At 44.6% G+C, this 11344-nt stretch overlaps 1 protein-coding gene across 1 annotated transcript; it reads right to left on the bottom strand.

Annotated features, from left to right (window-relative positions):
* Nucleotides 1-1815: 1815 nt before the first annotated feature.
* Nucleotides 1816-9992, bottom strand: LOC136513106 (putative disease resistance RPP13-like protein 3). The gene is made up of 10 exons (XM_066507102.1): nucleotides 8990-9992; nucleotides 6708-8742; nucleotides 5848-5970; nucleotides 5532-5642; nucleotides 5263-5445; nucleotides 4976-5104; nucleotides 4367-4462; nucleotides 2668-2853; nucleotides 2310-2482; nucleotides 1816-2213 (listed from the first exon to the last, which is right to left on the bottom strand). Exons 1-10 carry the CDS (start codon nucleotides 9829-9831, stop codon nucleotides 2024-2026), a joined length of 4068 nt encoding a protein of 1355 aa, XP_066363199.1. The 5' UTR covers nucleotides 9832-9992; the 3' UTR covers nucleotides 1816-2023.
* Between the last annotated feature and the right edge of the window lie 1352 nt (nucleotides 9993-11344).

An 11344-nucleotide genomic window follows, 5' to 3' on the forward strand; every position in this document is an offset into this window, starting at 1 on the left:
AGAGGGCGGCCGAGGCGTAGAGGATGGAGGACATGTTCTCATTCATGTCGAGCCTCGGCACCACTCTCCCGGGTGTGGTGGTGCCCCAGTCGCTGCTCGCTCTAGTTGTGCCTCCTACTCCACTGGCTCTAGGCACTCCGGTGAGTATATATATATGGTTGATCAAGTCCTTTAGCTTGTGTAGATACTAATGAATTCAATTCTCCTTTGTGCAACAGTCGTCGGGTTCGAACCCGACGACTTCGCCTCAGCACACACACCTCGGCTAGACAGGTCCACCACCGCACGGAGGTGCCCCTTCAGGCTCCCATTGGGATCAGTGGTAGTAGGTGGTGCCCCTTCATGTTTCATTGACTTTTCTTGATCTAGGACTTGTGTTGGATGAAGACTTCTTAGATGTTGTCATGGATTTGCACATTGGATGTGCGTGTGATGGATTATACAGGAGGATGTGCTTGTGATGGATGTTGGATGTGCTTGTGATGTATTATGGATGTATGTGATGGATTATGTATGCGTTTTGTGTGATGCTAAATGCCTGTGTGCTGTCTCATGTATTATATATGAGTTTTGCGTGTTTGCTTTCGAAGGAAAGCAACAAACAAAATTTTTTTTGCAAATTTCCCAGCTTTGCCGAGTGCCAACACTGGGCAAAAAAGTCTTTGCCGAGTGCCAGGGGTGTGGCACTCGGCAAAGCTGGAAAAAATGCTGCAAAAACAGCCACTTCCCCAGTTTTGCCGAGTGCCACAGCCTGACACTCAGCAAAGAGGTCAATTTTGCCGAGTGCCAGATGGTACCACTCGGCAAAGACTATTTTTAAAAAGATTTTTAAAAAAAAATTGTTTCTTTGCCGAGTGCTGAGCCCTGGCTCTCAGCAAAAATTCAAAGTTTGCCGAGTGCCAGTCCCTAGGCACTCGGCAAAGTCGGCGTCAAATGTTGACGGCAGTTATTTTTTTGCCGAGTGCGGGCTTGGCACTCGGCAAAGACTTTGCCGAGTGTCGATTTTTGGCACTCGGCAAAGAATTTTTTGCCGATAAAATCTTTGCCGAGAGACCTTTGCCGAGTGCGGCACTCAGCAAAGCCTTTGCCGAGTGCTTGGCTGGCTTTGCCGAGTGCCCCCAGCACTCGGCAAAGAGGGCGTCTGCAGTTGTGATAGTCTTCTTACACCCCATGGAGTCTGATGTCCCTGCCAAGCGTGAAAATGGCTATGCAAGACAATTGACATGTTGATTAATATACAAGAGATTTTTTCGAGGACATCTTATCTGCATATGTTATGTTTATTTTCCTTTGCAAATGGATCTAGGTCAAATAAAAAATTTGATGGGATGGATTAATTAGAAATGAAATATAAACAGTTTCTTTTTATTGATGATGATTTGACTTCTGCGTTAGACAGTGTATGCCATTATCGCTGTTTGTTTTGCCCGTAGCAACGCACAGGCACGATCCTAGTAACAAAAAATATTTTGTCACTCTCATTACCCTCTATATTTTTTCTTTACCTGAATGCTTTTCTCATAATTATTGTAGTAAGTCATGATATGCAAACTAACTCGTTACAAGTGGAGTTAGTATGCATATCGTCACGATATCCAAGGACAATTTTCTCCACTAGTAACGTGTTTTTACAATGCATGTCGAAATCTCACATAATTCACAAAACGAGAGTATTGCAATTGCAATTCAACCTAAGCCAACTTGACTAGAGAATTGGGTAGGCTGATACTCAGCATTGTACCAAGGTTGTTGTATATAATAAGATAAGAAAATACAATGCCCACTATCCAATTATGTTTTTTGAAAAAAAGAAGAAGAGAGATGGGGAGGGAAATGTCTCACCCACTAGCAACGTGCATATTTATTACAAAATAAGGAAGTCCTCAACGACATGAAAACACTAGTCTTAGATATATAGATCTTGAGGAGATCTGACGATGGATGGTGTACACATAACTAGATGGGTGCATAAAAAATCAGTTCCACTTGACTGAATATGTATCTAGCGGCCAAGCCAAAATATTTAACCGAGTCTGCTACTGCTGACATCACGGGATGGACGTTGTTCTGAGGTGACGTCGCTCCCCACTTGTACGTTGTCTGTATCCAACGGCTCCAGCACAAGAACTGCACCATCGCTCATGCCCACTGCAATCTGGTTTGGCTTCCACGGATGCGTAGCGACAACTGTGGGATAGACAGTTTCACCATCCCTGGGAACAAGAGAGGTAACAGAAACAAGACGTTGGTTACCAGAATTGAAACTACCACTCACAAAAAAAATAGGAACTGCTTGAAACTCCACATACCTGGATATTGAAGATGGTATGTAGGCAGAGGGTGCTATCCTGCACTTTAACGTAAGAGATTCTGCATCGAATATTCCAATTGCACCATCACGAAGTCCAGCATAGACCAACAAACAACCAAGTGAGTATACCGCACTTGAAATTGGGGAAGGGGGTGCATCTCTTGGGAACCACTGCATTGTCAAGTTATGGAAGGTTAAATATCGGTGTGTAATGTGCTTATTATAATGCATCGATTAGGAGCATTCTACAAGCATCAATCATGTAATATGTTAGTACTCCGACTCAATATACAAGACTGCATATGATTACTAAGAGATGCAAATATATTGTTATGAAAATGTTGTGAATGACTTACCGAGCACAAGCATTCCAATTGCCAATCATAGATTGCCAACTGACTCTCATGAACTACTAAAAGATGCGTTCCATCATAGTGAAACTGCACCACTGTATCACCAACTAAAGCACCAGAACCATTAGATGGATGTTTGATGTATCTTGATTTCTTCTTCTTCCAACCACCAATGCTCCAAACACATAGCTGCAAATTTCATTTCATTTCAAAAAAAAACAAGAAAAGAATGATTTAGAAAGAAACAATACTGTATTTTTAGATATTTATACCTTTTAGAAAGTGGAGTGTATTTATAGATCTTTATATATTTTAGAAAATGGACTAATGGATGGTATGAAATGCGACTAACATAATGTTGGGGGAGCATACCCCGGTTACCCTACAACGCGGCTTACGCCGGAGGAAAGCGCACTTCGTGGCCCAGTAGGCCATGGCCCATCATTCGCGTAGCGCCTCGACCACTCGCTCCACCCAACCAGGCAGTCAGGTCGGGATACGAGGCACAACCTCGACCACCCCGGGACTAGGCTGACCGCCAACGGATAAGACTAGGGGAGGTTGGCGCATTCAATGTGCCTGCCACAACGAGACGTGCACGCACCGCACACCCACTTAGACCAAAAGGGTGACGACCACCCAACGGACCGTGGGGCCTTAGGATTCATCGACCACCCTTCGGACCGCAGGGTCTTGGGGTGAGGCATCATCCCTCAGACTGCTCCCCCCACCAATTCAAAAGGCCACTCCATGGCCAGGCAATGTCAGGATAAGGCACGGAATCGCTCAAACACTATATGACTCGATGGGCAGGTGGGCTCGCCACAGAGCACGGGTCTCATGTCTAGGGACTTGACTCCTCAGAACCGGACAAACAAGTTGACCCCCGACTACCCGTGTGTGGGATGAATCCACACCGCCCCCTTTATGATCAGGAGGGCGGCCGGTCAGCAGAGGACGACAGCCATAGACTCAAACTAGCGCACGACGCCCCCCGGGGGCAGTAGGCGCAAGGACGAAGGCCATGACTCGCACTATGTGCCCACATCCCATAGGACAACAAGAGGACAGCCACGACCCGCACTACGCCGCTATGGCGCACAATACCAGCCACGACCCGCACTGTGCCGCTATGGCGCACCATACCTCGACGTGGAGAACAGGAATCCGTGACGACATCCGAGCATGCAACAGAAGCTAGGACAAGATGCAGAGGGCCCACGGACCGGGTTCATCTACCGCCGCCCTCCCCTCGAGCTCTCGACCACTCGGGTCGTGGGAACCCTTTCCTTTCAATTGTCACTCGGCCCCCGGAAGCATAAGGGAACCGGGCCTTCATTCTAGCGGACGGAAAAAAGGAAACACTCTCTATGGCTCTGGAGGGATCGATCTATTTTCTCGAGTCCTCTCACTTCTAAACCCACGCTTACGAGCACCCCCATTGTAAGTCAACTGAGCACTTGAACCGAGAAACACAAACTCGAACCCCTCTGAGACCGTAGGGCTCCGACCTGAAACAATATAATCTCCCCATGTCTTGAGAGCTTCCATCGATTCCTAGAGCTGAGCGACACTAAATTTACTGGTCGGTTCACAAAACATCGACACATAACATTTGACTGTATTTAATTCAGTATCCCTTAAATTTATAAGAAAAAACATAATCGCTAGTCCTAATTTTGATATATATTAGAATTCACACCTGAGCATCAGCACCTGAAGATACAAGCACCTCCATTGATTGCGAAAATGCTAGTCCTGTTATCTTTTTGTGATGACCTGTGCGCACATGTTTAACCTGTGCAATTCGATTAAGATAAGTTGATATTTTGGCACGTCGATGTTCAATATAAGCTAAACGGTAATTAGTACACTAAGCATAATGTTCCACATAGGAAGAATCCATTCTCGTTAAAAATTGTCAAATTTTTAAATGTCGAGCTAAATACATATGTATGGTTTATGAAGGTTTTTTGGGTCATATACCACGAGGTACTTACTACTCTTCATATTGTTGACGGGAGCTACCACAAAGTTGCTATGTAATATGTGTACCTTGTGGTATCTGCTCAAAGCCCGCAAAAAGTACATAATTTGTTTTGTCAAAAAGATCATATGTAAAACAACATTTACAATCTCATGATCCTAATACATAAGTAAAACATGAGGGGATATATAGTCTGAAACGAGAGCACATTATTTTACAATTGGTACATTACTGCATTTCTAGTGAGAACCATATATAATGAGTTTTGCCAATACTCTGAGATTCATGGAAACAGGGGATGATAGATTCACGTTTAATACTCACTGTGCGTGTATGAACATAGTAGATTTGAAGTGAAGAGTCCTCCATTCCAATAGCTATGATGTTATTGTCTAACGGGTAGAATGCAAGGAAAGTTGCAGCAGGTGGAGGTGCCATGAAAGTAGTCATGACCTATATATGAGAGATTGCACAAGATCAGTGAAGCCAAAGAAAGGCCATGGTGCAACTATGAAATAAAAATTATTTTACGGAAGTTGTCATGCATGATTTGTAAGAGATAAATCATGGAATTAACTACTAATCGTTATAGACAACTGAAGAAGACATACCTTGAATGTCATCATGTTGAACGATGAGACTTTGCCACCAGAAGCAGAAATTAGATACTTGTTATTTTTGGATAGTGCAATGCAGGCTGTTGCTTCTTTAGGGTCATTGCCATCAATGGTGTCGTTTGTCATTGGAATGTCATTTTCCGGTTGCCATAGTACAGGTGGAACAGATTTGGATGACTAACGAAAAGTAATGATGGATGGTTTTTAGAAAACAACAAACAAAACTACAATGTTGAAATCTTAAGCTAGTGGTCCTATCTAACCTTGCCACGTGGATTCTTGTCCCTGTGCTCCCATCTCCACAGCTTATGAACAGCATTGGAGCTGAGAGCCAAAAGTGCCAGCCCATTATCTGTGTACAACAAGTGCATAACCTACAAAGAAAACAAATAAAACACAATGCTAATATATCATAATTATATACTACTCTGAATATGACCATAACAGTCTTAAATTCTACCGAATTGTTCGGTTTGTGCTATGTCATGAAAATCATAAGCACACGAACAGATACTGATGTGTGATATTCCTTGCATTAATTTAAATGGAAGATGTACATGCAAACGTTGCTGAACATACTTTGCTTGAAGATGCGGTCGGATCTGGCATACGCAGTATTTGAATTTGTCCTGAGCCAACGATGTCCGCCAACTTCCAGGCCTTGGTTACTAACTCAGGGGCTTTGCTCATTTCCATGCATGCCTAGCATTTGTTCAGTACGGTTAGCAAATAAATACAAATATATTGAACTGCGAGGAAAAAGAAAAAAAAAAGCACGTGCACACTCGGCTGGCCACTCATGAATTCCCTGTCGTCATCATAGAAACATGTACAACATACACATTCCAAAACTGAGTGCTTTTCCTTGCATTTCTAATTACATTCCTTCAGTAGTTAGACACCACAATTCATAATGTTATGAATGAATCTGCCTTGAGCCACGCAAACACGGCCAACCGGTTGGCAGACTATGGCATTTGTGAGACAACACGGCCAACTCGGTGACATGCATGCATGGCCACTGCAATCCTGCGTGTTTGGATCGGAATCCGAGCTATAGGCAGTAGATCCAGCCGCTGGTGTTCAGAATGAATCTGAGCCAAAAACAAATAGGCCCTACATGCATGCAAGTGAGAACAAGGCAATCGGGATATTTTTACGTTAACTATCACAGCCCACCCACCCTTACTTAATACGGAGTAACTATTTATTTAGATAATCTATGTTGCCCTTGCCCGGAACACTGTGTAGGAGAACCCGATTGAGCTAGGACTAATAATAATTCAAAGGAGAGGATGTATGAGATAAACATTTTATTGTGACCATTATACAGATAGAAAGACAGGATAGATAGGAAGCTAGCAATAGTAAATCAGAGCCAGTAGCATTTGAATTTTGAAAGCAAGTTCAAATGTGCATGCATGATCAGTTCATCATACCTCTTGGTAGCGTGAGATCATATATTCTTCCCCTACCCTGATGATTCGAAGGGTGGGATGTTTTGGATGGACTGCGGCCGCGTGCTCCAACGCAGCCTCCGCTTCCTCCACATCCGGAGTACGGGCACCTTCACAGTTCACTTCGGCTTTGACTCGCTGGAGCGAACTTGTTCCGAGGTTCTGGAAGCCAAGCATCTTGTCAAAACCAAGCTGCAGCTTCTCGTCTTTTAGGGACCGCACATGGACACCAAACTCAAGGGATTCAAGACCTGGCATGATAGTATTATTAGATGGTACCCTGCTGCTGTTGCACTCGCTGCCGCGCACATCAAACCTGATAAATGAACCGAGTATCTTTAAGAATCTCAACTTGCGGAAGTAGCCAACACCTTCAGCACGAAGCTTTATGCTAACTAATTTGGTGCCAGTCAAATGCAGTATGAGGCAACTAAGCTCGGGCAACTTGGCAAGGGTTTCCATGTCCTGGTCTTCCACAGCTACCACTAGCAGATCCAGATAGCATAGGTTTGGAGAAAGCGACGAGTTAATCCACGCCGGCAGTGCAGAGAACACCAAGCGATCCAAATGCAGGAAACGGAGATGCCGATAGGAGACCGATCCTGCATTGACGCTCTGCCAGTGCCAGTTCTTACGTGTACGTATGCCCGAAATCTGAAGTTCCTGGATATTGTGCAGATGGCCCAGGGAGTCCAGCAAAGCACTCCCGATGCTCTCACTGATCCTAGCACAAATATTAGCCTGGAGCACCCTCAGTTCCCTCAGCAGACCTAGCTCATTCACAAACTGCATTGTATCATCTTTTTCACACCGTACACACAGCTCTTGCAATGATGTCAGCTTACCGATCAAACCAGCCGGCACTCTTGTGTTGCAACTACATCGTAGGCAGACAAGTTGCGTCAGAAGTCCCACCTCCTCGGGCAGCTCCTTCATCCAGTTGTTCCGTAAATCCAGTGTTTGCAGAAACCTCAGATATCTTACCTCCCTAGGAAGCTCAGTGATAAAGCTACTCCCTACTCTGAGGTACCTCAAGTGAAGTAAACTCCCAAGATGATCCAACACATCTTTGTCGCGGTCTTTGTTGAAAACAGGACATTCTACCAGTTCTACTACACGTAAAGATGGGAGGCGCGAACACAATGCACCAAAATTCCACCCACTGGCAAAGATGGATCTCACTTTCTCCACAGCTACATTAGCCAGCTGACTAACGCTGTGCTCTTCAACACACTGTAGGGCTAACCTGCGAGAAATGCTCCGCTGAAGTTTCTGTCGCTCACAACCATTCAATACAGTGACAAAATTTACTTCACTTGACAATTGATGTATCAGATCAAGAACCATATCATGAACCGAGCAGGCATCAACGTACCCTTCATGTCTTCTCTCCTGTGCCTGGATCATGTTTCTATTTATCAATTCATTAAAGTACCTCTCCCCGAGCTCAAATAATCCTACCCCAGCTGCTGCTGCTTGTTCCTCAGAGATGAAACCTTCAGCTATCCACTTCCAAATCAAACTATTTTTCTCTATGATACGATCTTCCGGAAATATGCTTAGATACAATAAGCAAGCCTTTAGATGTGAAGGCAGATCGTAGTAGCTAAAAGACAATATCCTTCTGGTATTATCTACATCATCATTGCCTTTACGCCCAAAACCAATTGAGTTGTAGACCTCAGACCAGTCCTCTCCTGGTTTACTAGCCAACAAACTGGCTATTGTAATGATAGCAAGTGGCACGCCGTCACATTTCTTTAAAATTCTTTCACATGTCTCAGCCGAAAGACTATCGAAATACTTCCCTTCACCGTCAACTATTCTTGCGTACAATAATTTTTTAGAGTTATCATGAGAAAGTGGTTGTATTTTGTAAGCTTCATCAGCATCTGCGGCAACTTCAGAAATGCGTGTAGTGATCACAAGTCTATTTCCACAATTACTTTCTTGCAGAGCACATCTGACTAATTTCCAGGTCTTCTTGTCCCATATGTCATCAATAACAATCAAACACCTACATATTCACAAGACAGTGCAAGAAATGGTAAATAAATATACGAGACATCATTTATAGTTTTTTTATTCGTATATCACCATTTCGTTATGTTCCTTTCATCACTTTCCTTTATTAAACTAAATAAGATATAAAGAACCAATAATTGTGCAGCTACATAATTTAAAAGCGGCTATAATTATTTTTTAGCAGTGAGCCAGTGATGTGTAGCAATGATTAATGAATCGGCGATCATATTAGCTCGTACCTCTTTTCCTTGACGAATTCGTTGAGTTTGCCCATGAGCTGATTTTCATCCAAACCCATTAATTTGGGACGAGTGTAGGTTTGCTCATCAAGGGCTATGAGAATGTCTCCAAAGACTTTCTTGATGTCAGGATTCTGACCCACTGGAACAAAAGCCCGGCACTTGAAGCGTAGTTTGAGGTGGTCATAGACAGCTTTGGCAAGAGTGGTCTTGCCTAGCCCTCCAAATCCAACGACAGAGAGGATCTTCATCTTTGTAGTACTAGACAGATCCACGTCGCCATCCCCTAGGGACAACATATTTATGAGCTCATCCCTTGGTCCGTCAATGCCAACAAGCTCGGTCGCCCTTTTGTATAGATTCAGGATGCGAGGGTCGATGGTGTTTGCAGCTACAGGGCTGGCGACAATGCTGTCAAGTGTGTACCTGCCTCGCCTTGTTGCCACCTCCTCAAGCTTCTCTTTGATGTCATCTATTAGGCTAGAGATCTTGTGGCGAGCCTTGCTCTTCTTGACCAGCCTGCCCACCCTTTTCAGGAGGCGCAGGAGCATGTGTGGCTCAGTAGCCTCATTAGGGTCTTCAACGCGCACCAGGAATGCGTCGACGATGTCTTCCATATCGTAGGATGCCTCCCTGACTTCACTCGCCCAGAGCCTGACCAGCTCGTCGAGCTGGTCCGGTGGAACATCGCCGATCTTGCGGAGGACGGCGTGCACCACCCTGAGCTCCCGTGAGAGAGACTCGATCTTCTTCTTCACGCCCTTTTGCAGGCCGTACTCCTCCTTGAGCAGCTCGCCCAGCTTGGGGAGCAGGCTCCCCATCGCCCCCGCCACCAGCTCCATGCCTGCAATCTCGATGGGTGTGGGTGGCGCCTGCACGCAGCAGCTTGCATTAGTGGTAGTGGTAACTAGTAAGCGGGGCTGATTTTTGTGTTGGAAAAACAAGGTGAAGGTGGGCTCACCCAGATTCACCGCCTGTTCTTGGTCTGAGCCCTGTAGCTGGAGCCGCGCAGCAGCTGGATCTTCATGCCCCTGGCAATGGTGGCTTCAAATTAATTAAAAGAGAAACGTATACAATTACTGTTCCATGTTCTTGAGATTGGAGCAAGCTGAAAAGCCCGCGGGCCAAGACAATTAAAAATACTAATTACCAGAGAGAGAGAGAGAGAGAGCAGGCAGGAAACGTTTCCAGTTGACGACAAGAGAAAAGGTGAGCTTTTCATTTTTCAATTGCTTGATTAACGTGTGTGTGTGTCACGCAGAGCTAGGAAGTTACACACAAGAGAGAAAAGAAAAACAGCTCTGCTGCTTCGTGTTTGATGTGTCTGTAGTAAACTACTCTGGGCCGGCTCCCGATAGATGTCGTATTTTTTCTCGGGCTGGAGGTGACCACAGTTTTTTTCCGCCGGTTTAATTTAGGTACAAACCAGCTCATCAGTACCGCCGTCCAAACCAGATGCAGTTGTGATGACCGAAAACACTAGGCGCCACCATTGACCAGCTACGCTGCGAAGGACCCAGCCGAGCGTCCATCAGGTTGCATCAACGGCAGTGATGATGTGCTACATGGCAGCTCATCTACATCACGCGTGCATAAAATTTATTTCCTGTGTCATCGAGAAGCGGAAAAAAGTACGGTCCATCAGGACGGTAGTGGTGCAACAACCATGGGCACCACCACTCGGAACCACTAGGTAGAAAAACTTTTCTTGGGGCGGCCGATAATATCTGGAGGAGCGGTTTTGCCGGCCGCCCCTATGAAGGGGTGGCTACAAATCGCTAATTTATAGAGGCGGTTCTCAGACGTTTTCTACAAATTGATTTGTAGGGGTGAGATATTGAGCCGTCCATACAAATTAATTTTCAGAAATCTCGAAATCAATTTTCAGAAATCACGAAAAAAGGGGCAAAAAAAATAGCAATTTTTTTTAATCTAAGGAGGTCGCCACCGGTAGCCAAACACACCCTCGCTCTACCGTTGTAGCATTTTTTCACGATTTTTGCACACTTGCGTTGGCCGGGTTTCGAACACGCAACCTCTCGCTCACGCGTAAACTCCTCTACCACTGCACCTCATGATCACTTGTGTCTACATCCCATTTTGGTTCCCCACATATTATACAAAACTGAGCATAAATTGATTATTTGAGGCCCTAAACTAATTTAAATGAAAAAGTTGTCAACTACAAAGTTTTATAACTTTTCGAGATCTACAACTTTTATTTTGGTAGTTTCTCCATCCGATGTCACTTATAAAATTTGAATTTCAAATTTAAGAAATTCGAACGTAGTTTTCCATGACAAGATGATTTCAAATGAGAAAGTTATCAACTACAAAGTTTCATAACTTTTCAAG

The sequence above is a fragment of the Miscanthus floridulus genome, chromosome 16 (assembly GCF_019320115.1).
Source record: "Miscanthus floridulus cultivar M001 chromosome 16, ASM1932011v1, whole genome shotgun sequence".
NCBI classification, from domain to species: Eukaryota; Viridiplantae; Streptophyta; class Magnoliopsida; order Poales; family Poaceae; genus Miscanthus; species Miscanthus floridulus.

Bases quoted from the DNA above. Each gene is read 5' to 3' on its own strand.
- LOC136513106 (XM_066507102.1), bottom strand. From the start codon at position 9,831: ATGGAGCTGGTGGCGGGGGCGATGGGGAGCCTGCTCCCCAAGCTGGGC. The intron at 5,105-5,262 runs GTATGTCTTCTT...TCTCATATATAG, and splicing joins TCAACATGATGACATTCAAG to GTCATGACTACTTTCATGGC. The intron at 2,854-4,366 runs GTGTGAATTCTA...TGAAATTTGCAG, and splicing joins CTTCAGGTGCTGATGCTCAG to CTATGTGTTTGGAGCATTGG.